Here is a 24,740-nt window from a genome sequence, read left to right on the forward strand (position 1 = left end):
GAGGTCACCGACACAAACAGGACGGTTCGTGTTTTGGTGAAAATATCCCGGAACTGGAAAGGTCTGGAGATACTTAAACAGCGGGCAACAGCCAGGTAGGTGATGAGTAGAACGCTGATGGTGTATGGCGTGCTGGCGATGTTGACCAACAGGACAAACACACCGTAAGGCTCGACAGGAAACCAGAAGAGATACCCGCTCCACACCTCGTAGACATGGACGCCGTAGCTTACACTAGACGTGATCACAGACAACAGGTAGAGGAGGTCGCAGCAGGCTAGGATGTAGAACGACAAGGTGACGCCATCTTTTAGTCCCATTCTATAAAAAATTTGAAGATTTATTGTGTTTCCAACAGCTCCGATTAGAGATATGGTTAGTTGCAACATGCACCCTGAGAATATCGCAAACTCTAGCCAGTCTAAACTTAACTCAGGTAAAGTCGCCATATGCAAACTCTAGCCAGTCTAAACTTCACTCAGGTAAAGTCGGTTTATGCAAACTGTAATCAGTCTAAACTCAATTAGGAAAAGTTGCCATAAAAGTTTATAACAAGCCTTTGTTTCCATATTATCTTAAAATAAAGGGTAGACATGGCTTCTATAAGGTTAGTAGATTGCTTCGTACCTTCATTTTACAATTATATTGCATATGTTGTTATTACAATGCAAAGCCGAACTATATTAAGCCCTCTTAATATTATGTACTATGATTCTGTGTTTTTGGTAGAAAAAAAGAAAGACAAATATTTAAACTTCTTAAAAAATATAAGACAATTAAAGATGTCAAATAATATGGTAATTCGTAATTGTCTCATCGATACCCCATAATAAAACCAAAATAAAATGCAAAGCCTCTGAGTTGTACAAATAGATCTATAAGTTATTCTATCATTACAAATATACATTCAGTAGATAAAAAACTTATTTCGGTTAAAAAAATGTATGCCCTATCACAGCTCATGTGTTGACTATTACATATAGGAAGCGTTGCAAAAATTTACATAAATATTATTTGGTTTATTTAAAAACATACCTTCCAAGAAAAAATCCCGATAGATGTTTAGCAAATAAAGTTCTTCAAAGGAATATTTAATTTCTTCAAATATCAAAGGAATAATTTGTAGACTTAAAACAATACAATTGTTCATTGAAATGCTTGGTTTTTACTACGCCATATTGATTTAAAAAAAAACTTAGCAGACGAGCGTTCCATTCTTTTGTGTGTCCTGGAAAAGTACAGTGATGTCTGATGTGTGATCACCGGTGTGAATAAATATTATGAGAAAAGGATTTTTGTTTTCATTTAACAGAGTTTTATTTACAATAGCCGCAAAGGTGTTAACTAAACAACCGATCTGCCCGCATATGTAAAGATAGAGACGATCTAGGGAGGGGGTGGAATGTTGGGGGGGGGGGGGGGGTAGATGAGTGGCAGGCGTGAGTGTGGAGTGGGGGTAGCGGGGTGGGGGGGGGGAATTTTTTTGCGTAACATTTTCAAAGATCGACATGCAGATTTCTTGTCACAGCTTTCCACAACCGTCAAATATTTGTCTGCCTCCGCTGCTGTATTCCCCAATGTTGACTCATTTGATTAGTATTTTAATTCCGAATAAAGCCATCGAAACATTGGAAACAAAACACAAGGTTTATGATCGTCATTGTGCATTTTTTTATTCGTATGTATAAATAAGAGAATATGTTGTATGAGGCATGCTGTTGCATTAGCCCCCGTATTTCCACAAATCGCACCTTCCGAAATACGAGTTATAAAGGTAGTTTTGGTTCAAGTTCGTAGTTGTCGGGGAATCATACCTAGATTAGAGTTTGGTTTATAATAATATACGCACATTTTTGTGAGGCGAGTGTGTGTATGTGTTTGTATGTGTGTGTGTGTAGGAGGGTTATTGTTTAGGAGTTTACTTCAGTGCGTTTATGCACTATATGGTATTTAAAAAAAAAACAAAAAAAAAACTAGCATATCATCTACATATATTTAGTAAAAATATTTTAAAGAAATATAAAAAAAAAACCTCTTGAAATTTTTTCGTGTGGTTAAGACTCGTCCGACTCGTTGTCCCCATCGTCCATGAACCCGCCCCCCACGGCCAGGGCGTTGATATAGTCGAGCACAGACAGCATCGTCTCCAGCGTGGCGCTGATGATGATGTTGAAGACGGACATGCCGATGAAGCCGTACACCGCCGTGAAGAAGTACATGCTCGTGGTCGGGAGCAGATCCCCGAACCCCGTCGTCGAGATGAGGACGTAGACAAAGTACACCGAGTCTAGGTAGGTCAGCTTGAGAGTCTCGTCTGCCAGGTTGTAGATCACGAGACTGCCCAGCAGGACGAACATGATGCCGAAAGCGTACAGTACCATGAGGGGGGTGTGGAATTCCGGTTTTGCATCTTTGACCTGCTGCTTGGATTCCTCATCCGACGAAGAGCCTTCATCCAGGCGAGGGGTCTTTTTAGTCATAAAGAGGTCCATGATTAACCGACCGGCTTTTAGCCGCTCTTCGTCTAGCATTTCCGGTTCCTCTTGCTCCTGTTCTGGTTGTCCTGAGGTGATGGATCCCTCCTCCCCCCCGCTTTGATTTGTGTTGTTGTTCCTTGCAAAGTCTGGTCTAAATTTTTCGTGGAGTCGCAGGAAAGTTTCGTCATGGCTTTGAGCACTGTTCTCTGTGGCGTTGTTTTTCTCACATGTCTTTGGGAGCGTGCGAGAATCGGGGCTTACACACACTTTATCACTTGAATGTATTTTCTCTGAAGGATTTTTCTGATCAGTATTCAACTGTGTTGATTTATTATTTTTGTAACCAGCTGTTACCTTTTCTTCTTTGCATATTTTACTTTCGATTTTACATCCCATACTTCCGGCCCGTTCATCCGTGCCATCTTTAAGAAAAATCGAATGTGTTTTACCGTATTCGATTGATTCGAAATTGTCAATCTCGTGCGACTGAGGGCTCCCTACGTCTGCTAGACTACAAGCCGTCGGGAAGAAAAATTTGGACCTGTACCCGCCCGAGGCAGCAAAAAATGGAGGAGACGCTTTGAAATGGGAGAGCTTCCTTGGGTTGTACATCAAGTCAATCTCTTCACCCCCGTCAGATTCTTTCGTACCTTGTTTGTTAGATGGCTGAACATAATTTTGACGTGTTTGTTCTCTGCTTCTGTTCCATGGTAAATATTCGCTGAAGTAGGAAGCAAATTTGTGGCTGGGTTTTGGTGGGACGTTATTGAAGGGCAACTTCTCTATTTGTAGAACGCGCTGAAAAATGTTTGCTAGTTTTTCTGTTTTTGGATCTAGAGTTTCTGGAACATTTTTTTCATCAGTCTTATCTTCGATACGATTTTCATGTCGGAAGTTTCGATTTGATGACGGTTTTTGATAAAGATAATTTTCATTTACAACAACCTCATGGAATTTATCTTGTTCACTGCTTTCATTTTGACGGGATCCAGTGTAATTCATTATGTTTCTGTCAATAGATTCATGACTGATTCTTGGATTATAGTTCAAAGGAGAATGATTCAACTCTGTTTGAGATTTTCTAGTTTCTGTGTTGTAAACGTTGCACTGAATTTTGGCCTTGTTTTGTGCGTGAGAAGATACATATTTAGTATCGTAGAATTCGTCAATCTCAGGGTTAGAGGCTTGGTCCATGTTGTCCGAGTCGTATTGAGTAGGTTCATGAAATGTATTCTTTTTGTGTTGGTGCCTTTGGTTAGAGTTATCCTGGGTTGTTTTATCTTCTTGGATCACGCCAATCTCTTGAGCTAGGGTGACGTACCTTAAGGTAGAGTCACCGTGAGCTAAAGGCGATTCACTACGTCTTTGAACACGGGGTTTGTTTATAACAGTGTCGGGCAGGTCGTTTGGTACTTGGTCTGGCTCAGCTGAAGGTGCACACGCAGACGCCAAAGGCGTAGAAACAACGAGAGCAGATCTGATTTTCTTCTGTCTTGTGTTTGAGCCACGCAGTTTGAGGTCGGCTTCTGCGGTTGGCGGGTCTTCACACAGTGAGATGGAGGTGTTGATTGTCGTGTTGATTGTCGTGTTGATTGTTGTGTTGATTGTTGTGTTGTCACCACACGCGCGCAAGTCGTAGTCTTCACTAAGACCAGCGTTATATTCACTAGGCGTGTCGATTTTTCTGACCCAAGAAGCCACTCTTTCATGACGATGGGATTCCGCTGGAATCGGATCATGTTTTCTCCTGACATCTTTCTCTGAAGACGGAGACCCTGCCAGAAACTCGTCGGTGTTAGAAGGACCAAGGGATCCATCGTTCGATATGTTATCTGTTTTGAAAGACACATGTACACCGCTTTTAGGCGATACATGGAATTCGTTTTCAACATTGTTTATTCTCCCATGTTCAAATTTATTATCGTCATGAATTCGCAGCTTATTTTCAGCGTCGGAAACTTGCACTTTCTCATAAAAAGTGTGTAATTCCTTTTCGGTTTTAGAAATGCGATCTTTTTCCAGAGAAGAATGCAAATTATTTTCAGTATCCAAGATAAGACTTGAATGAGGATAGCGCATCTCATTCAAAGAGGCTGCATTTTCATGCAGAAGATTGTCATTGGATGGCTGTTCGGGAAGGATGTCTTGTTGGTCCAAGCTTTCTGCACGAAACGACTTTGGTGGCGTGGTATGTTGTAACCCCGATGGACTGTTCTCTTCAACAGGCAACCGTTCAGTCTCGGTAAAATACCACCCTGTCTCGTCTTTTAAACTTAAGTTTGGCTGTGACACAGAAATAAACCTGCTGTCTTTAATCTTTGTGCTCGTTTCGGGGTAATCCGACGCCTCGCTGTCCATTAGGTCGTTCTCCGTGAACCCGGCAAACCTCATGCCTTGCAGGAACTCATCTCTCGTCATCATACTCAGCTGACCGGTCAACAAGATTACGTCCTGGATGGACTGAATGCGCTTGTGAGGCATGAAGTCAACGCTAGAGATCTGATCGTCGTATTTGGAAGCACACACCATAAAATCAACAGTGGATTGGAAACTGGCCAGGTAATCCTTAGAATAGTTACAATCCTCTTTGATCGCACGGCGCCAGGCTTGATCTAGGTCAGCTTTTGTTTTAGAGAAGATGCTGCGTCGTCGTTGGGGTTTGCGTTCCGTATGGCGGTTTTCCGAAGCGTCCCTGCTCTTAGTACGCGCCCAGTTCCCTGACGCGTCTTTGGAGGAGGCTTCTGTCGCAGACGCGGTCCGGCTGTCGCTGCCGGAAGTGCCAGTCTGGACGTTGGTCTCGCTTTCATCGCCCTCGTCTCCCTCGTCGCCCTCGTCGCCCTCGTCGTCCTCTTCGTCAGTTTTGCTTCCTGTTTTTGAGACACTTTTCTTTTTCTGAGCTTTGGCACCTTTTTGTTCCTTCTCGGCCCCCGCCACACAACGATCGTACAAGCTGCAATGACACGTTTTCACACTGCGTTACTCGACTTTTTAATTGTATGAGCACATAGAAACAGTCAAAGAAAAATTAAAACCTGCAAACGATGACAGAATTAAAAAGTAAATTACATAAATACTTTAAACAAAAAATTAACTAAGCAAAAACAAACATGCTTGTCGTTTACCGCTTGTGAAGAATGGAGAATTTATTATTTACACCTTGATAAGATTCCAGAGTTTTATGACTGTTTTGATCAATTACTAGAGTTTCTATCTAGCAAATTTAATCGAATTCCACATTTTGAGACTTAGTTTGATCTTTTTCTGCATTCTTAATTTTAGTGTTGGAAAGGATTCCCCCCAATACATTTAAGTATCACGCACTATATAGGCCGTGCACTTCGTTTTTTAGCCTCAGTAGCGTAGCGAGGGGGGGGGGGCGGGGGGGGGGACATATGTCCCCGGGCGCCGACCTTAGGGGGCGCCAAAATGGGTTGGAAAAATGAATAGAAAGGTTGAGGGGGGTGAAAATCGAAAGATTGAGGGGGGTGCAAAAGGAAATCTCGAGGGGGGGGGGGGGTGCAAATCGAAAGTTTGAGGGGGGAGTGCAAATCGAAATCTCGAGGGGGGGGGGGTTCAAATAGAAAAGTTTGTCACCAGGCGCCGGGAAGGGTCGCTACGCCTCTGTTTAGCCTGCTTATTTTTTGGATTTGCATCCATGGAATTTGATCAAACCACAAGGCAGCAGTTGTTTGATTTTGGAGTTGTCTCTCAAGAAGAGTTGCCGTCTCCAGCTATCGAACCTCATCTGCCCGATGGTTCGAACTCGAGACTTTTCGGATTAGAATCCATGAGCTTTTACGACTTGATCACGCCGCCGACACCTTAGTTTGATCAAGTTCCAGAATTTGTGACTTACAGTTTGATCAAATTCCAGAATTTCTGACGTACAGTTTGATCAAATTCCAGAATTTGTGACTTACAGTTTGATCAAATTCCAGAATTTCTGACGTACAGTTTGATCAAATTCCAGAATTTCTGACTTACTCAGTTTGATCAAATTCCAGAATTTCTGACTTACAGTTTGATCAAATTCCAGAATTTCTGACTTACAGTTTGATCAAATTCCAGATTTTGTGACTTACAGTTTGATCAAGTTCCCGAACTTCTGACTTACAGTTTTATCAAATTCCAGAATTTCTGACTTACAGTTTGATCAAATTCCAGAACTTCTGACTTACAGTTTAATCAAATTCCAGAATTTCTGACTCACAATTTGATCAAATTCCAGAATATCTGACTTACAGTTTGATCAAGTTCCAGAATTTGTTACTTACAGTTTGATCAAGTTCCAGATTTTCTTGTTACACAGCGACACCAGGTTACCGACATCTTGGCTGAGCGTGAAGAGGAGCGGCATGCCAAAAAGGCCGTACACAATGGTAATGAACTTCCCCAGTCTCGTGGAGCAGACGATATTACCCCAGCCTATTTTTAGATAACATCTACGTTTTAATCTCGTCAGGGAGTGTTTACTTTTAAGAGGGACACCACGTTGAAGATTTTGGTGAGCCCCTATCACTAGTGTATTATAAATAACGAGCCGACACGCGGCGTATCATACGCCGCTATTTAGTTGTTTTATTTTCTACTTTTCAGTAATTCATAATTTGTGAATTCGACAGTACCAATGCTGCCACTGAATATATTTGCTTTAAAACACTGTCAGTAGCTAGTTAAGGACGATACCCCCCTCCTTTCCCCAACCCCTACCCCCCCTCCGCCCGTGAAAGCAGCCTCCTCTTAGTTACCTCCCCTAAGTTTAAAATAGTTTCAAACTAAATTATCTGCCCCTAATAGCCGTCACTAAACCCGGCTCTACGATTGTAAACACTTAGCGTGAACCACAGCTCACCAGACCATGTAGGGATGGGGGCGGTAGGGAGCGCGCTTACAGCTTGTTTTCTAGGGTCTCCAAGAAGAGAATTATATATATATATAGATAATACATTTTCTAATAACTATGGAACCCAATAATTTCTTGGACCTCCCGCGATATTCACTCCAAGGAGCAAAGGCGCCTGGGCAAATTATATCTTGCATGCGCGATGCACTGAAATCATTATTTTGAATTCAACACAGAGGCGTAGCGATGGGGGGGGGGGAGGGGGTACATATGTCCCCGGGCGCCAACCTTAGTGGGCGCCGAAATGGGTTGAAAAAAAACAAATTAAAATATCATTTTAGCTTGAAAGTTTGATTGAGGGGGGGGGGGGGGGTGTAAAATTGGAAGTTTAAGGGGGGGGAGTACAAATTGAAAATTTGTTCCCGGGCGCCGGGAAGTGTCGCTACGCATTTGATTCAGCAAAACGATTGCGTAACAGGTTCTCAACTTCCGGGCAGCTGCGCAGGTTTGATCGTTTATCTCTTTACCAGACGTCCCCTGCCACAATCCGCCATCGCGTGTGGTTATGAAGATGTTGTGATGACGCAAGGTTGCGTCGGAGAGCTCAGATAGATAGCAGAAATACGGGAACTGACCGGTCACGTGAGACGGTCAGCTGACCACTGAGGCGTGGGTCAGGAGAGATAAGCGGAGTTTTTAGGTAGCTAGCGAAGAGTAGAGAAGGTGTTAGGAAGCGGTCAGAGACATTCGAGATGTGTAGGGCTAGATAACAGTAGATAATTAGGGAAGTGAACGGTCAGATAGGTAGATCTAGGAAACGGCAGACAGTAGTAGTAGTAGGGAGTATAGAATATGCTAGTTAGTTAGGTAGAACTTGGTTTTATAATTTTAATAAAGAACATTTATACTTGAACTTGTGTTATTGGATTCATTCGTGACGTCCTCTTAAAATTCCCCACCCTCACAAATGTTATAGAAGAGATCTGGTCTTTTGCAAGTGTTTAAACGAATGATACTTCTATTTACGCACAATTGACTCATGTGCTTAATGGTAGCCAACCTATCTGTCGTATGTCCTTTACTGACTTATTAGTAGTATTACCGTTACTGACAATTCCTTTATATATTTAACCTTTGACCTATGGGATTATTTTAAATTAATGCACACAGCGTTTACAATTTCAAGGTTGGGGTGGGAGGGGTGGGGTGAGTTTTAAAATACAAGTCGCCTATACCTATTTAACTAAGTAAGAATCTAAAAAAAAAACTTAATCGTAGAGCAGTAAGCTTCGAGAGAATAAAAGTAAATTCCAACGAAAAAATAAAAAAAATCACATTCACAAACAACAAAAAACAATACAATTACTGTTTGTCCCAGGGGCTACAATCTTAATCTTTTACGAGACAGATATGGTAAATCTGCATCGGATGAACATCATTAGCGTGTGGCACGAAATTAAAAAAACAAATAATCTAATTATTTATAATTGGTATTACTAAGTTTTTTTTAATTAAAAAAAAAACGTGTTTTTTTCTTGTCAGTATGGCTGTTCGTTTATGGGAAAAGAGAAACGGGGTTATTGTAATCTAGAAAACATGTCTAGTACCGACCAATTGTTGTGATAAATGGATAGCGTGTCTAGTACCGACCAATTGTTGTGATGATTGCATAGCATGTCTAGTACCGACCAATTGTTGTGATATGAATGGATAGCATGTCTAGTACCGAACAATTGTTGTGATGATTGCATAGCATGTCTAGTACCGACCAATTGTTGTGATATGAATGGATAGCATGTCTAGTACCGACCAATTGTTGTAATGAATGGATAGCATGTCTAGTACCAACCAATTGTTGTGATATGAATGGATAGCATGTCTAGTACCGACCAATTGTTGTAATGAATGGATAGCATGTCTAGTACCGACCAATTGTTGTGATATGAATGGATAGCATGTCTAGTACCGACCAATTGATGTGATGAATGGATAGCATGTCTAGTACCGACCAATAGTTGTGATGATTGCATAGCATGTCTAGTACCGACCAATTGATGAATGGATGGCATGTCTAGTACCGTCCAATTGATGAATGGACAGCATGTCTAGTAACTACCAATCGTTGTTATGATTGGATAGCATGTGTAGTACCGGCCTTGGATAGCATGTCTAGTACCGACCAATTGTTGTGATGATTGAGTAGCTGTAGATGATGGCGCCGTAGCCGGTCCACAGCTTCGTCTGTCCACCTGTAGTGTTGTCCGACTGGACTTTCAAGGTCGCTCGCTTCCGGTAGAAGTTGGCTGCAAAGTTGGAGTTTGATGGGTAGGGGGGGGGGGAAGTGGGGGGGACGGGGACGGGGAGGTTATTTTTGTTAGGTGGTATCCAGTGTATATGGATAGATGGTAGTATGGATGAATGGGTAGATGAATGGATAGAAGGATTGGTGGATGGATGGGTAGATGGATGGATAGAAGGATGGGTGGATGGATGGGTAGATGGATGGATAGAAGGATTGGTGGATGGATGGGTAGATAGATGGATAGAAGGATGGGTGGATGAATGGGTAGATAGATGGATAGAAGGATGGGTGGATGGATGGGTAGATGGATGGGTAGATGGATGGATAGAATGATGGGTGGATGAATGGGTAGATGGATAGGTAGTTGGATGGATAGAATGATAGGTGGATGAAGGGGTAGATGGATGGATAGAAGGATAGGTGGATGAATGGGTAGATGGATGGATAGAAGGATGGGTGGATGGACGGACGGACAGATGGATGAATGGGTCAATAGAAAGTGGATATTATTGGAATGATGAAAAAACGAACGGTTAAACGTATAAACGAAATATGGAACAATCGAATAAAAGAAAGAACTAAATGAGTAGTTAAATGAATGAATGAACGAATGAAAACATGAATGAATGCATTATAAAGTAATGAATGAATGAATGAATAAATGAACTAGTGAATAAACGAATGAATGATTGAATGAAAGAATGAAAGAGTGAAGGAATTAAAGGAAGAACGAAAGAGTAACTCAAAGAATTAATAAACAATCAAACTAAAAAGCAAATGTCTGAACGACTGAATGACTGAATGACTGAACGACTGAATGACTGAATGACTAAATGATTGAATGCATGAATTATTGCAAGACTGCATGACTGAATCACCGAATAACCGAATGACCGAATGACCGAATGATCGAATGACCAAATGACCGAATGACCGAATGTCCAAATGACCGAATGACCGAATGACCGAATGACTGAATGACCAAATGACTAAATGACCGAATGACCGAATGACTGAATGTCCAAATGACCGAATGACCGAATGACTGAGTGACTGAATGACAGAATGACCGAATGACCGAATGACCGAATGACCAAATGACTGAATAACCGGTGTGTTTTTTTGACTGATACCTAACTTCAGTTCGTATTCGGCCAGCGTTGTATCGGCGCGTGCGTCCCAATTCTCAGCGTTTGTCCCTAAATTCATCAGTTCTTCCACTAGCAGCCTCCGATCCTCCTGAAGATTATTCTGGAGCGATTCTTCGAGTGGCGATTCGATACTGCAGGGTAATTTTAAAACAGAGTGTAATCGATAATCCAAGTATCGGTGCGGTAAACTATTGTGTTGTCCCAAAGGTCTTGAGTTCGAGTACCAGGTACGAGTCTTTGGACGCCCCTGAGTCCACCCGACTCATACCAGGGTACCTGGCTCACACAAGGTAAACAAAGCGGCTTGGCATAGTGCTGACCACACTATCCCCTTATATGAAACACAAACTCTACTTCATCTGCCCCACGTGTCTTGGAAAATAGAGAGGTTAGAGATGATTGTAAATTTAACAATACCAGATGAACATGTTAAAAATAATATTAGCTGATCGCAGTAGCTTCACAAAGCTGATGTTATGGGACACCAAAGCAAAATATACCTAATTTGAATGAAAAAAAATGTTCTCGATGTAAGTTTAACAGCTTGTTTATATATATATATATATATATATATATATATATATATATATATATATATATATATATATATATATATATATATATATATATATACACATATATATATATATATAAATAAATAAATAAATAAATATATATATATATATATATATATATATATATATATATATATATATATATATATATATATATATATATATATATATATATATATATATATATATATATATATATATATATTCCCCCCCTCTCTCTCTCTCTCTCTCTCTCTCTCTCTCTCTCTCTCTCTCTATATATATATATATATATATATATATATATATATATATATATATATATATATATATATATATATATATATATATATATATATATATATATATATATATATAATATCAGTAGTAAGTGGTGCTAACATGTAAAAGATATACGAGCCGAGCATCAGGAAGGCGAGGTTGATGATGAAGAGACCGACGGTCGAGGTGAGGATTTGCAGGATCAGGCTGAAGAAGAAAACGACACACTTGACCGGGAAGGAACCTTTGATGCCGCCCGATTCCGATGGCGCCTCCGAGCCTTCATCGGAGCCCCGATTGGTGTTCGTGTTTGTCCGTAAGGCGCCGAGCGCAGACAATGACAGTCTCATTTCCGCTGTGTGGGGTTGTACGCGCTAGGCGGGGGGAGGAAATAGTTATCGATTAAGACATTAGAATGCCGATACAGAGGCGTAGCGATGGGTAGGGGGGGGGGGGGCAGGGGGGTACATATGTCCCCGGGCGCCGACCTTAGGGGGCGCCAAAATGGGTTGTAAAAAACAAATTAAAATGTCATTTTAGCAGCATTTTTGCATTATAAATAGTTTGAGGGGGGGGGGGGGAAGGGGGAGGGTGCAAATCGAAAAGTTTGAGGGTTGGGGTGCAAATTGAAAATTTGCTCCCGAGGGGGCTCCAAATTAAAAGTTTGTCCCCGGGCGCCGGGTATGGTCGCTACGCCTCTGTGCCGATAAACCCATAAAATTGGGATTAAGCTTGGGCTTAGCAATGTTACCAGGATTTGACTCAAGGTTAGTAGGTTATCGCTTGACCTACTTTATAAAGCTGTTGCCTTGGTAATGATGGCTGCACGAAACGACCAATTCACCTTTTAGTTTTTGTTTTTACAACTTTGACTGTCGTTTCCAAACTATATAATGTAATAAGCTTAATCAAGCAAATTCTACAACAATACTGATTATATTATAATAACGAAAGTTTTGTGTTTGCACGGCACTATCCATCTGAGGTGTATTCGTTCAATACGTTGTGTAAAAGACACATACAAAAAAAATCTTTTATTTGATATTCTTAATTTCTAATTGGAAATATGAAAATCAAACACCCGCCATGATAAACTAATTTAAATCATTAAAAGTATTCCTGAAGAAAAAGTAAACGAAAATAATAACTTGATTTAGAAAGCACTAACAATGTTTATTATAGGTCTCTCTTGGCGGGGGAGGGGGGGGGGGGTTGTGGGAGTGAGGGGGTGTTCACTGCACCCCCCTCCCTTTTCGAGGAAGCAAGACTACAGCTCCCTTCCCCCGTGAACGGAATAGAATTTATAGAATTTATACAGAAAATGTATATGCTACTTTTACTAGTGTCCGCCCCCCCCCCAATTTTCAAGCCCCCCCCCCCCAACCCACAGGAGAAAACAGTAAGTCTGAAAGAAACACTGAAAACTACTTCTCGGCCTATTTTCCCCGACGTGTATTTGAACGGAATTTAAATCATTTAAATCAAAATCATCGTTTACGATTTTAAATAAGTTAACCATAGCGGAAGTAACATTTCAATTATTATATTGTACTGATTTAATAGAACAATTCATTTTTGGTTTGAAAATACTACCTGGCAAATTCAAAAACGAGAAGTTGTGGCATAATTACAAGTCCTATAAATACAACATCGTAGCCATTTAATAACAAACGAATTTTTTTTCTAAAAATAAAGCAATTTCTAGGCTACTAACTTATTTTGATAATAAGAATTGGTATCTAATAATTAAAGGTAAACAAATGTAGTTATTAATGGTTTAAGTCATCTTAAACAATAATAAAGTTTAAAATCAGAGGCGACACCACAGGTTAAGGTTATAAATAAATTTGGGGGTGTTAAGAAATAATTAGAGTGTTAAAGATATTGTGGTTGTGTAAAAATGGCTAATAGAAAGGCAAGACAATTTTTTCAAAACATAAACTTTTTGGTTTATATTTAAGTATGTAATTGTTTGATATGCTAGATGGCTATGTGATGGCGTGGTCAGATACTAGAGCACATGACTCCTAATCCGAAAGTTTCGATTCCAGATCGGATCCCTAAATCCAGTTTCTAGTACGTTTTTTGAGCCCACCCAGCTCTGATGGGTACCTGACTAAAGCTGGGGAAATTAAAAGTGGCTGAGCTTTACTCAATAGGGATAAAGTTAAAAAAGGTAAGGGTCAGTTTACGACCAGAACATGTTACTTGTTAGAGCATCAAACTAACTTATTCAATGATATTATTTTAGGAGCGCTAATGTGAGTCAGGTACCCATTATAACTGGGTGGACTCAGGAGATCTGAACTCGTGATTTACAAATTCGTAGTCGAGCGCTCTACCACTAGACCATACTTCCCGAAATCCCTAACCATAACTCTAGCACAAAGTTTGATAAATAAAAACAACTCTAGATCTTGATCTTGATCTAGATCTAGATCTAGACTATATACGATGCCAACCAAATTTTTTTTCAAACCGTTGTTTTATAGAACCCTATGTAATAAAACACAACAAGCAAACTACAACCACATTCTAGGTAAAATTTGAAAAATTATAACTAAAATAATTTGACACGTCGATAAAAGTACTCAACAGTTCGCTAGTCTCTAAGGCTGAGCTCTAACTGCGACTTACCAAAACACTTCAGTTGCTGTTGTTTAGTTCCACCATATCCGTGCGTGTTCAGGGTTGGTGCTGTTTTGTGTAAACTATTTTATTTGCATGTGCATTTTTAATCTGTTATATTAAACTTCTCGGTGTTTACACTCTTTCTCGTTCACGGTATTGTAGTCGTGCAAAAAAAAATCTCGACGCTTTACACCTTCCTTAGTAGGAACAACCGAGTTTTATTGTCTGAATGTGTATGTGTGTGTGTATGTGTGTGTGTGTGTGTGTCTATCTATTTGTCTATCTGTCTACCTGTCTATCTTTCGTTTATCTATCTATATGTTTGTCTGTCCATCTGTCTATTTGTTTATTCGCCTGTGAGCAAGAAAATTTAGGTGCCATTTTAATGTCTTTGACGAAATTTCATATAAGTATTAGCTCATATTCTTTTATTTCTTGAAATCTTTGAGCGATTTCCGATAACCGGAAATTGTACTTTATGTCCAGTTTTTCTTCAGAGTTCATATTTTCCCCACGTTTTCTTTAACTTGCTTTCGCCTCTGTTTGTTTGTTTGTTTGTTTTTCCAATCAAATCTTGCGATCGAAATTTCGTGCACTTCCCAGTTAGCTAGCGCGCTGAAATTTTCAGGGAAGCTTTGTTTCGGATGACAATAGAATATTCAACTGTTATTATTACTAAATTGATCCATGGAAACATTTTATTGATCATTTTATACCCCTATATAATAATAATATAAAAACGTGGGGAAAAAGGGACATAACCCAGTAACTGTAATTTGATGAAAAGAAGGTTCGATACTCTCCCTCTTTTTGCCTACTGAGTAGTTGTCACGCGTTGTTTGTCTACAAACAACCAGAACGTAACAACTGGTGGCCAGTATGGGGGAGAAGATATGGTCGAGTGGTTGGGCACACGATTGCTAACCCACTCGACACGGGTTCAAATCTATGTGTTCTAGTCAGTAACATATTCACACAACGTGTTTTTTACGAGTTGTCTTTTTACGAGTTGTCTTCGTTTACCCAAAAAAAAGTGAAAAGATAAAATCGATAGCAAGATTTGAATGCAAACAAACATACAAAGACTAAAAAGTAGAAAATAATAATCATTAAAAAAGTTTTAAAAAACCCACGTTTTCTGATTGAACTAAAAAGTAGAAAATAAATGCTATACATCACAATAATGCAAGCGATCACTCTACTATAAGCGATGAAAAACGTGGGGCGCCGTGATTTTCTTACAGTTTCTAATACTGTTGATTCTCTACAAGCTCCCTAATAAAAGTCAATAGTATTATCTAATCAATAGTAATATAACTTTTACATCTTATATTAACAATGACCGATAAAAAACTTTTACTTCGGCGCCCCACGTTTTTCATCGCTTATAGTAGAGTGATCGCTTGCATTATTGTGATGTATAGCATTTATTTTCTACTTTTTTAGTTCAATCAGAAAACGTGGGTTTTTTTAAACTTTTTTAATGATTATTATTATATCATCATAAAAAAACAGGGCACTCCATGAGTTTTTTGTCCTCTATGTGTTTTGTGTTTTCTCAAGTCATGCGGTTTTGTCAAAAACCTTACCCACCTATCTATAACCCGTTTCAACGGGCAGTGCTATCCGAACAGTTCCGGTGTAGGGGAGATCACTTCCGCTTTATTTTGCTTTAACTTTAATCGTTAGAAAATAAGTGATTGCATTAAAGCTTGTTCTCCCTCCAGAAACACGGACGCATACACTCACAATCACTCACATACACACACGCATGTACGTACGCACGCGTTCACACTCAGACATACTCACACATACAAAACAACTAGTGAAACTAGCTAAATTGGAACCTTAAACTGGAATTGATCTTTCAGGTACTACATAGTTCATACATGTATATAGTTTATAAGTACTTGAGCGCAACCAACCCTTTCGCGACAGCTCTTGAATGTACATACATGAAAACAGATAACAGAAAACACAAATCAGGCAGATATTTATTTTCTAATTATTTTGTACGCGTTTCCATAATTTGGAGATCTGCAAAAAAAAAAATAAAAAAATAAAAGCAAAACGTATATGTAGTATAAAAAACGGAAAAATTATTTATGTATATGCGTTCTCTGAATGTGTTTGCGTGATCATTGTTTAGATTGATCGTTTACTCTCTCTCTCTCTCTCTCTCTCTGTATGTGTATATTTATATATATATATATATATATATATATATATATATATATATATATATATATATATATATATATATATGGGGTTCGGTAGGTGGACATGGGGTTTGGTAGGGGGGTTTACTTGGACGTGGACCACCCATAGTCTCAACCAACGTGTCTTTCAGGTGACCAAGCGCCCGTTCAACAACTAAACCACGTGTTGTATAATGACTCCACCAATGCAGGTTAGCAGCTTCAACCGTTTTAACGCGCTAATGAATGAAAAGTGTTTGACTTACATCTGGAGTGGTCTGAATCTTCAAGGCCGGGCGACCTTCACTTGCCGATCACTTCCCCAGGGTTGGAGCAAGTGGACCAGCAGTTGATGTCGAATGTTCCACAAAACTGACACAACCCTCTTTTGCTGTTGGCAACCCTCTTACCAATCACTTCCCCTGGGTTGGAGCAGGTCGACCAGCAATTGATGTCGAAAACGCCACACCCCTGACATAGCCCCCTTTTCCTGTTCGCAATCCTTTTACCAATGACCTCCCCAGGGTTGGGGCAAGTTGACCAACAGCCGATGTCGAATGTTCCACAAAATTGGCAGAGCTGTCGTTTGCTGTTCACAATCCTTTTACCAATTACCTCCCCTGGGTTGGAGCAGGTCGACCAACAATTGATGTCAAAAACGCCACACCCCTGACATAGTCCTCTTGTCTCTGCACCCGCCTCTATAAGAACAACATCACATTCTGAAATAAACTTTTCTATTCGCATCAAGTAGTGATCGAATGTCATTTCTTTCAAAAAAAATACAAAGACGACAAAAATTCAACTTAATGTTGGACAAAATGAAGTTAAATATTCACATTTTTTCTACTTATTTATATAAACAGGCTTAAGCAGTTAAAATAAACAATGCAAAAAAAAAAAAAAAACTGCTGGAATGTTCTAGAAATTTAAGTTATCACTCGTTAAACGTTGGATCATCTGAAATGTTGTCGAAGATGGATTAACTAAACCTAAAGTAAACTGTTTTAAAAATAGAAATGTCAAGCGGTCGAGTGTTAGTTAAACAGTCGAAAATCTGAAGCAAAATCATTGTCCATTGAACACGCCTACATCTGAATGTCTTAAATATGTTATTGTTTCAACCATATTTATTATGCTAAACTCTACGTATTATTAATATTAATTAAAAAAAAAGATCACCTGCTCTGTACAATGTGAAAAATAGAAAACACAGCGCTGAAATAATAAGCTTCATGTTGGTTTCAATCAACAGCAAATCAATTTAATTTAAATATGAGTGAATGGAACAAGACAGACTTTTTTAATACATAAATTTTATCTTATCTTTGTCTTAAGTTTTATCTTAGGTTAACAGAAAATGACCTCAATAAACTTAAAAAATCGGTTGTTGAATTATGTCTCGCACCACTTTGTTCTTATCTGTGTATTAAAACTGTGCTAATTTTTAATTGCATTTTTAAAAATCGCTCCTGTTTTAATGTAAACTAAGTAGGCCTACATCAATGTAATGTATGTTATACTAAAAAGAAAAAAACTAAAGATCTTATGATTGTGACTAAAGTACACTAAGACGAACAAGATAAGGTTGATCAATGAAGAAAAAAAATTACAAATTGTTTTCAAATTCTGGTAGGCCTACAGCACTGCTTTAAAAAAAAGTTTGCCATTAACAAAATTTTATGTAAGTGTGCGCTAAATTAAACGAAAGAGTACAATCTAAGATTAAGTTTTATAATAATGATTTACATAGAGAAAAAAAAGCAAATTAGTTTAATATGTAATCAACGCTTGGTATTTAAACAACGACAAAAGTATTTCTTGAAAATCTTCGAAAATTTCGAACTCATGGTCACGTATACAATAAAACCAAGGGAAGCGTTCACTTGATAAACAACTTCTAACAGACACCAGACAAGAATCTGGCCTCTTTGTGTGAAGAGCTGACTGTCTGAGATGAAGTAAAAATAAAACGTGTTTGACGGGATTAAGACGAGAAACATCAAACACAAACATAACGTTAGAGTTATCTTCACAGACTTCAAGTCTTTGATCCTCTTCGTGTGGGCTTTCTCTGACATGGTTTTCACTTGTCTTGATGAGAGAAGAAGTCTGGCAATGATCATAAAAGAGAATAAAGCATTTAAGATTATAGGTATAACAGTAGAAAACGGTAGCAGGACCGCGCGCTCATACGTGTTGTATGAAGTACTTTGGTATTCAAATATTACACGGCAATCGTAAGGTACAGCAACCGATGTACCGGTTGAATTAAAATGTAACCATTTAACACAGAACTGAAAATAATGAGGAAGGTTAATAAAACCGATGAGACAAAAAACAGAAATCGTCATGATTGTCGTACGAAATGGCGTGAAGATTAGACCAGCTTTAAAGGGAAACCACACAGCGATCATTCTCTCAAGGGCGATCATCAAGACGCAATAGACGCTGGCTTCCACGGCGAAGTAGTTCCACGTATCCACGTAGGCGAGGTAGTAGGTGTAGTAAGTTTGTGACGCGGTGGAGTCGAGGGTCGATACCACCGAGGGCATCTCCAGGAGCATCTCAGTGATAGAGAACAGGAGATCAGACACGGCTAGCGATGTGATTAGAATCGTGATCGATTCCTTGAAGCCTTGACAGGACATGATGAAAATAGTGAGACAGTTTCCCACGATTCCCCATGCACAAAGTATATGAATGATGACGCAGTTGACACAGAAGTATACAGTGTCTAGTACGTCATCAGGTACGTCATAGACAGGACCAGATGACTCGGGTAAAAGCTTTTCTTCTGTGATGTCTGTTGGGTATGTGACGTTCATCGTCATCGTTTTAGTTTTGTGTACGTTACAACTTATCGTGCCTGTAGAATATACCAGAGGCCAATACAATGGCAACGTATTAATGTTAGCAAAATACCTCCAAAATATTGTTAAGCTGGAAATCTAGATGGAATGGCGAGAAGCAATAATCTAATTTAAAAAAATATTGTTTTTTTGTGCTTCTGATTTTTATCAAATTGCACACGAAAATATCCTAGCAATTAAGAAATGACCACACTTATATAAAAAAAAACAACTATGAACTATAACAGAGATATGTGTAAGAAAATATGTTTTAAAATTTGTGTTAGAGAATTTATAACTTTATGATAAATATGTGTGTTCAATAAAAAGTAACTAGACAAAGATTTGAAACATACAAAAAAAAAACACATAATGCTCGGGTAAACGTAAAAATAAACCCATACATGTTTTTATTTCACTTTTTTCAGGCTTGCTTTACATTTAATATAATTGTGTAGCACATGTGTACAATTAAAATCTACAAAATATAGAAATGGCTCCATATTATTTTTATAAACTTTCATTATGAAATTAATTCAAATTACAGGTAATCTTATTATCCAACATAATTTAATACGACATGACCTAATATTATTAAACTGTATAATTTAGTACGAGACGTCTAGACATCTTCATCGTAATTTCCAGCGTATGTTTTAATTATATAAACCTTGTTCATCAATTAGAAACGGAAGATAAACAATTATTATTTATCTTGTAATTTGTTTATGATGACAGATGAAGAAAATCAATACCAGAACTACCCCTCGACCGATGCAATACCACACAACACTAAGCTGTTTTTCCTTTATGCTTATATGTTTTATTTGCGTTAACACATTATAAAAACATTGTGTTTGGTATAACAGTATGCATTGGAAACATTCTATTTAGTAATATAGTGTAAACAAAGAACAGCAACATTGGTTACACGTAAATCATAGTGAACCAGATTTGTGCATTATGTTTGCATTTAGTACTTTGTTTTACCTTAAATTACACTACCCAGTAAAGGCATCTGTTATGTATATCATAAAAGTAATTTTGATTTCCTCTACTTATATACACTGTAGCTGTTTATATATTTTTATTCAGTTTATTTGGTAACGCTTTGAATTTATGTTTCAAATCTACCGGACATCCTTGCCCAAGGAAAGGGCCAGATTTCTGAAAGGGATTTTCGTCAAAGCGATTCTCAATTAAAGTACAGGATTGACTTTTACAATGTCAACCGTTGATGTTGTTATATGAGGATGACAGTTTATGGTGTGATGGTTCAACTGTAAAAATTTACATAATTAATATAAAATAAAATGACGAATTGTAGATGTCACGATATAAATTAAGATTTTTAAATATTAGAAACGCTGTGTACATCTATTTGATAGCTGTATAGTAATTAAACACTATATAATGCATGTGTTATCCCACAGCTGTAAAGAAATTGCGAATGGTTACAGGAAGCTAAAATCTTGTTTACAAAAAAAAAAACAACCTTTAGCGCTACGCTAGAAAATGTTTGAGAACGCATTTGAATTTCAAACAATCATTTTTTACTAACTATTTATAAAATAAAATAAATTAAAAAAAGATTAAAAAAAAAGATTTCCAACTTTTCATATTTTAATTTTGTTTTACAGCTAACAATACAGATAGACCATCCCCCACCACTAAACACAAAAGAAAGCATGAATTTCTTTACTTTTTGCTAAAAAACGCGTTTTGTTTCTCATGTTACTTCCAAAATATTATTTATGAAAGTTTATTAAAAAAAAATAACAACTCAATTATGTATTCCTTGTGTCAGTTTTATACGACTTCGATCTATTTTATGTTACTCATAATATATAAATAATGTAAGTAATTAAACAATATGTAGCACAACACGTGTAAAGACTCTTTTTCTGTTAGTCACATTATTGCAATCTAAACAAAGACATGAACCAGATATACTGACGCACTTTGCGTTCTTTATAATTGAAACATTTCTGATAGAGTATAGAACAAAATTGATGTTCATATTCATTAGCCATCCAAGACGTATTACTTAAAACTTTATAAATGTAATCACGAATATGTTTTTGTTTACTAACAAGGATCCTTTAGGTACAATTATCCTTTTCGAAATTTGTGCATTTACGCATTTTCTGCTTCATCTTCCTAGAGCATAACATAACAAGCGTTAACTATAACTTTAGTTTTAAAAAATGTGATATTTCTCAGAAGATAATAGACAAACGTAAACACATGTTTTCGTCATAAGGGAATGGGTAAGACGTCAAAGTTTAAATAAAATAATAATTAAAATACTAAATTCAATTCAAAATTTAATGTATTTGATTTCAATTTATTATCATGTAAGTTGTAGTCTCTGTGACGAATCTGTTAGTGCGTTCGGCTGTTAACCGAAAGATTGGTGGTTCAAGCCCACACAGGGATACATACATTATTTTTGTGTCACGACGCGGTGTAGCAGTAGAGCGCTAGACTGCAAATAGCGAAAGTCTAGGTTCGAATCCGGGTTGAAAGTCCTTGAGGACATCCAGTTCTGATGGGCACCTAACTCAATGGGAATAAAAAGGCGGATAGGCACAGTGCTGACCACACTATCCCTTCATATGAAAGAGTCAAAAAAATAGATGAACTATACTACACATGCCCCATGGACCGTCATTTTTGAAACGGGAACTTTTCTTTAAAGCATGAAAATAAAATAGCAGGTTGAAAGATCAGAACATGACAAAACTGATAAAATTTTTAAAACTTTGAAATTATAGTACACAGATTTAAAAAGCTTATAACCAGAGATAGACATTTCTAAGATACAACCTTTTAATTAAAAATACAAGAGATAGACTTAACATGATACAACCTTTTAACAAAAAATTAACTATACATACATTTAATATTAAATTATTTAATAGACTAGGCCACATTTGTCTAAAGCAAACATGTACTTAATATGCATTTATGATGTATTAAATTCTTTAATTGTTTACAAAATGCAACACTAAAAGTGATTAAGCTATTTCAAATAATGTACATGCATTGATAGAAAAAGCATTAAACGATAATAAAAGTTCTAAGAATACATGCTTAAAGCCATGCATGAAAAAGGCGGAACAATTATAATATAATCGGAAAAGTAAAAAAAAAAATAAACACCAGAGATAAAATATGTGCATGAGATTAATAAATAAATATAAGAGTTAGTAACTTAGTTTATATTTATCAGTGTGCCTTTCTTGTCGAAGTATTTTATTTGTTCATTCAGTGGTCAATTACAATCTACGAACACCAAGGAAATATGTAGGTTCTGATTATGTAAAATCATGTAAAATTGAATATAGACAAACAAGTTGCTTAATAGCAACAGTAATTATGGCAAAAGTAAATTTCAAAATAAAAAAATCAACATATTTTGTAAGTTAAAACTAGGAGTGATAACTCCAAACGTAAACAACTGCTGCCTTGTAGTTTGTCCTTGTTTGGATGGAAGGAAATCCAAAAAGAAAAGCAGGTTGAAATCAAAGGGCTATATGTTGCATAACAGGCTGACAAGTAACAATTAAATGTGTTGTAGGAAATCCCTTTCAACATTTTAATTAAGAACGAAGAAAAAGAAATCTTAATAGAAATATTAATTAATTTTTTAACGACTTTTAGTTTCCTTAAAATTGAGTACACTATATTACAACTGGATGGGGGAAGGGCTAGGCTAGAAAGATAAAATATTTAACCCCATGTGTTCAAACAACTATCTTAAATGGGAATAAAAAAAGTTTAACGATTTAATTTTTTTAGAAAACATGCTTAAAAAATACAAATAAAAAATATGATGTACATTCCAAACAGTGCAGATGAACGAAACATGCTTTATACTTAAAAAAAACCCCAGCTAATCAAAAGGCCTAATACACGACAGAATCGTATAATTAGTATTGATAAATAAAAGCCATTCCACTTTTGTATTAAGAAAAGTTAATTAAGATAGTCTATTAAAGCATAAGCTTTTTAATTATACATTCAATACATGTATTTGATTTACACTAGACAGAAATGGGCAGATATGAACATTGTCTAAATGATAATAGAGTAATCACAAAGTAAGGAAAGAACGTCATATTCTTTTCACTATCTCAATAGAGGACAGAGAGAAATTGAGTGAAATGACTAACAGGATCCTAGTGGCGCCACATCTCTCCATCGAGAAAGCGTTGTAAAAATATCCTTGATATTCGTAAATCCCGTAATCAAAATATTGCGCTGTGAATGCATTATAAGCGTTAAGGTACGTCCATGTAATACACCATTGGAGATGGTAAGGAATATGAACCAAAGCTAAAAAAGAAAATACAAAAATGCTCATAACTGAGGTTCGGATGGGTGTTAACCAATCTAAACTAACTCTAATGTTTAAAGCATAGGAATCGAAATTAACCATTTTGGAGTAATTCACTCTGAAAATTAAATGCTGTCAAACAGCGGATCTTTATATAATCCAGTAACATTCAATACATTTGATTATGTTTATATTTACTTCCTATGTTTTTAGTAACATTCAATACATTTGAATGTGTTTATATTTACTTCCTATGTTTTTATTAACATTCAATACATTTTAATGTGTTTATGTTACGGGCCAGTGTAGGTTAGACTAGAATAGGATAGAATGATCTAGAATTAGGGGAGAGTGAGTGTGTGAGTTGAGTTTACCCTAGAATATTGTTAACCCCGGTGTGTTTGTGTATTGTTATCCCAAGGTCGAATGCGGTATAAAAGCTGGAGTGAATGGTTGTCAGGGTTAGTTAGTTGGCAGTCAGCGGGTTAGTAGCGGTTAGGACGAGGGCTGTTATGGTACGCTTGAATGCATTGAGACAAATAAAAGGAGTGAAGTTATACACGAAGCGTTGTTATTGAATTCGAATCTAACCGGGACGTAACAACTGGTGGCCAGTATAAATCAAGTAGAAGCATAAACGTGATGCTGTCCTGTCGTTTGCCTGATGCTGTCCTGATGTTTGCCTGATACTGTCCTGCCGTTGCCTGATGCTGTCCTGTCGTTTCCCTGATGCTGTCCTGTCGTTTGCCTGATGCCGTCCTGTCGTTTGCCTGATGCTGTCCTGATGTTTGCCGGTTGCTGTCTTGATGTTTGCCGGTTGCTGCCCTGATGTTTGCCGGTTGCTGTCCTGATGTTTGCTGGTTGCTGTCCTGATGTTTGCCGGTTGCTGTCCTGATGTTTGACGGTTGCTGTCCTGATGTTTGCCGGTTGCTGTCCTGATGTTTGCCGCTTGCTTTCTGATGTTTGCTGCTTGCTGTCCTGATGTTTGCCGCTTGCTGTCCTGATGTTTGCCGGTTACTGTCCTGATGTTTGCCGGTTGCTGTCCTGATGTTTGCCGGTTGCTGTCCTGATGTTTGCCGGTTGCTGTCCTGATGTTTGCCGGTTGCTG

General features: G+C 37.7%; 1 protein-coding gene and 1 long non-coding RNA gene across 2 annotated transcripts; both read right to left on the reverse strand.

Moving 5' to 3' along the window:
• Positions 1–1,673: 1,673 nt before the first annotated feature.
• LOC131942876 (uncharacterized) lies at positions 1,674–14,292 on the reverse strand. Its single transcript, XM_059302841.1, has 7 exons — positions 14,247–14,292; positions 11,730–11,983; positions 10,756–10,904; positions 9,501–9,623; positions 6,752–6,902; positions 2,033–5,427; positions 1,674–1,814 (listed from the first exon to the last, which is right to left on the reverse strand). Exons 2-6 carry the CDS (start codon positions 11,957–11,959, stop codon positions 2,055–2,057), a joined length of 4,026 nt encoding a protein of 1,341 aa, XP_059158824.1. The 5' UTR covers positions 11,960–11,983; positions 14,247–14,292; the 3' UTR covers positions 1,674–1,814; positions 2,033–2,054.
• Positions 14,293–16,222: 1,930 nt separating this feature from the next.
• Positions 16,223–17,761, reverse strand: LOC131942885 (uncharacterized). The gene is made up of 3 exons (XR_009386821.1): positions 17,621–17,761; positions 16,705–17,139; positions 16,223–16,277 (listed from the first exon to the last, which is right to left on the reverse strand). It is a non-coding gene; the product is annotated as an uncharacterized LOC131942885 (long non-coding RNA).
• Positions 17,762–24,740: the final 6,979 nt, after the last annotated feature.

This window comes from Physella acuta, unplaced genomic scaffold (genome assembly GCF_028476545.2).
Source record: "Physella acuta isolate Inbredline_101_S28 unplaced genomic scaffold, ASM2847654v3 ptg000037l, whole genome shotgun sequence".
Classification (NCBI taxonomy): Eukaryota; Metazoa; Mollusca; class Gastropoda; family Physidae; genus Physella; species Physella acuta.

Excerpts from the sequence above, each read along its gene's own strand:
- LOC131942876 (XM_059302841.1), bottom strand. The coding sequence starts at position 11,959 with ATGAGACTGTCATTGTCTGCGCTCGGCGCCTTACGGACAAACACGAAC. Across the intron at positions 9,624-10,755 it reads CGAATACGAACTGAAGTTAG|CCAACTTCTACCGGAAGCGA; the intron begins GTATCAGTCAAA and ends CCAACTTTGCAG. Across the intron at positions 6,903-9,500 it reads CTCAATCATCACAACAATTG|GCTGGGGTAATATCGTCTGC; the intron begins GTCGGTACTAGA and ends ATCTAAAAATAG.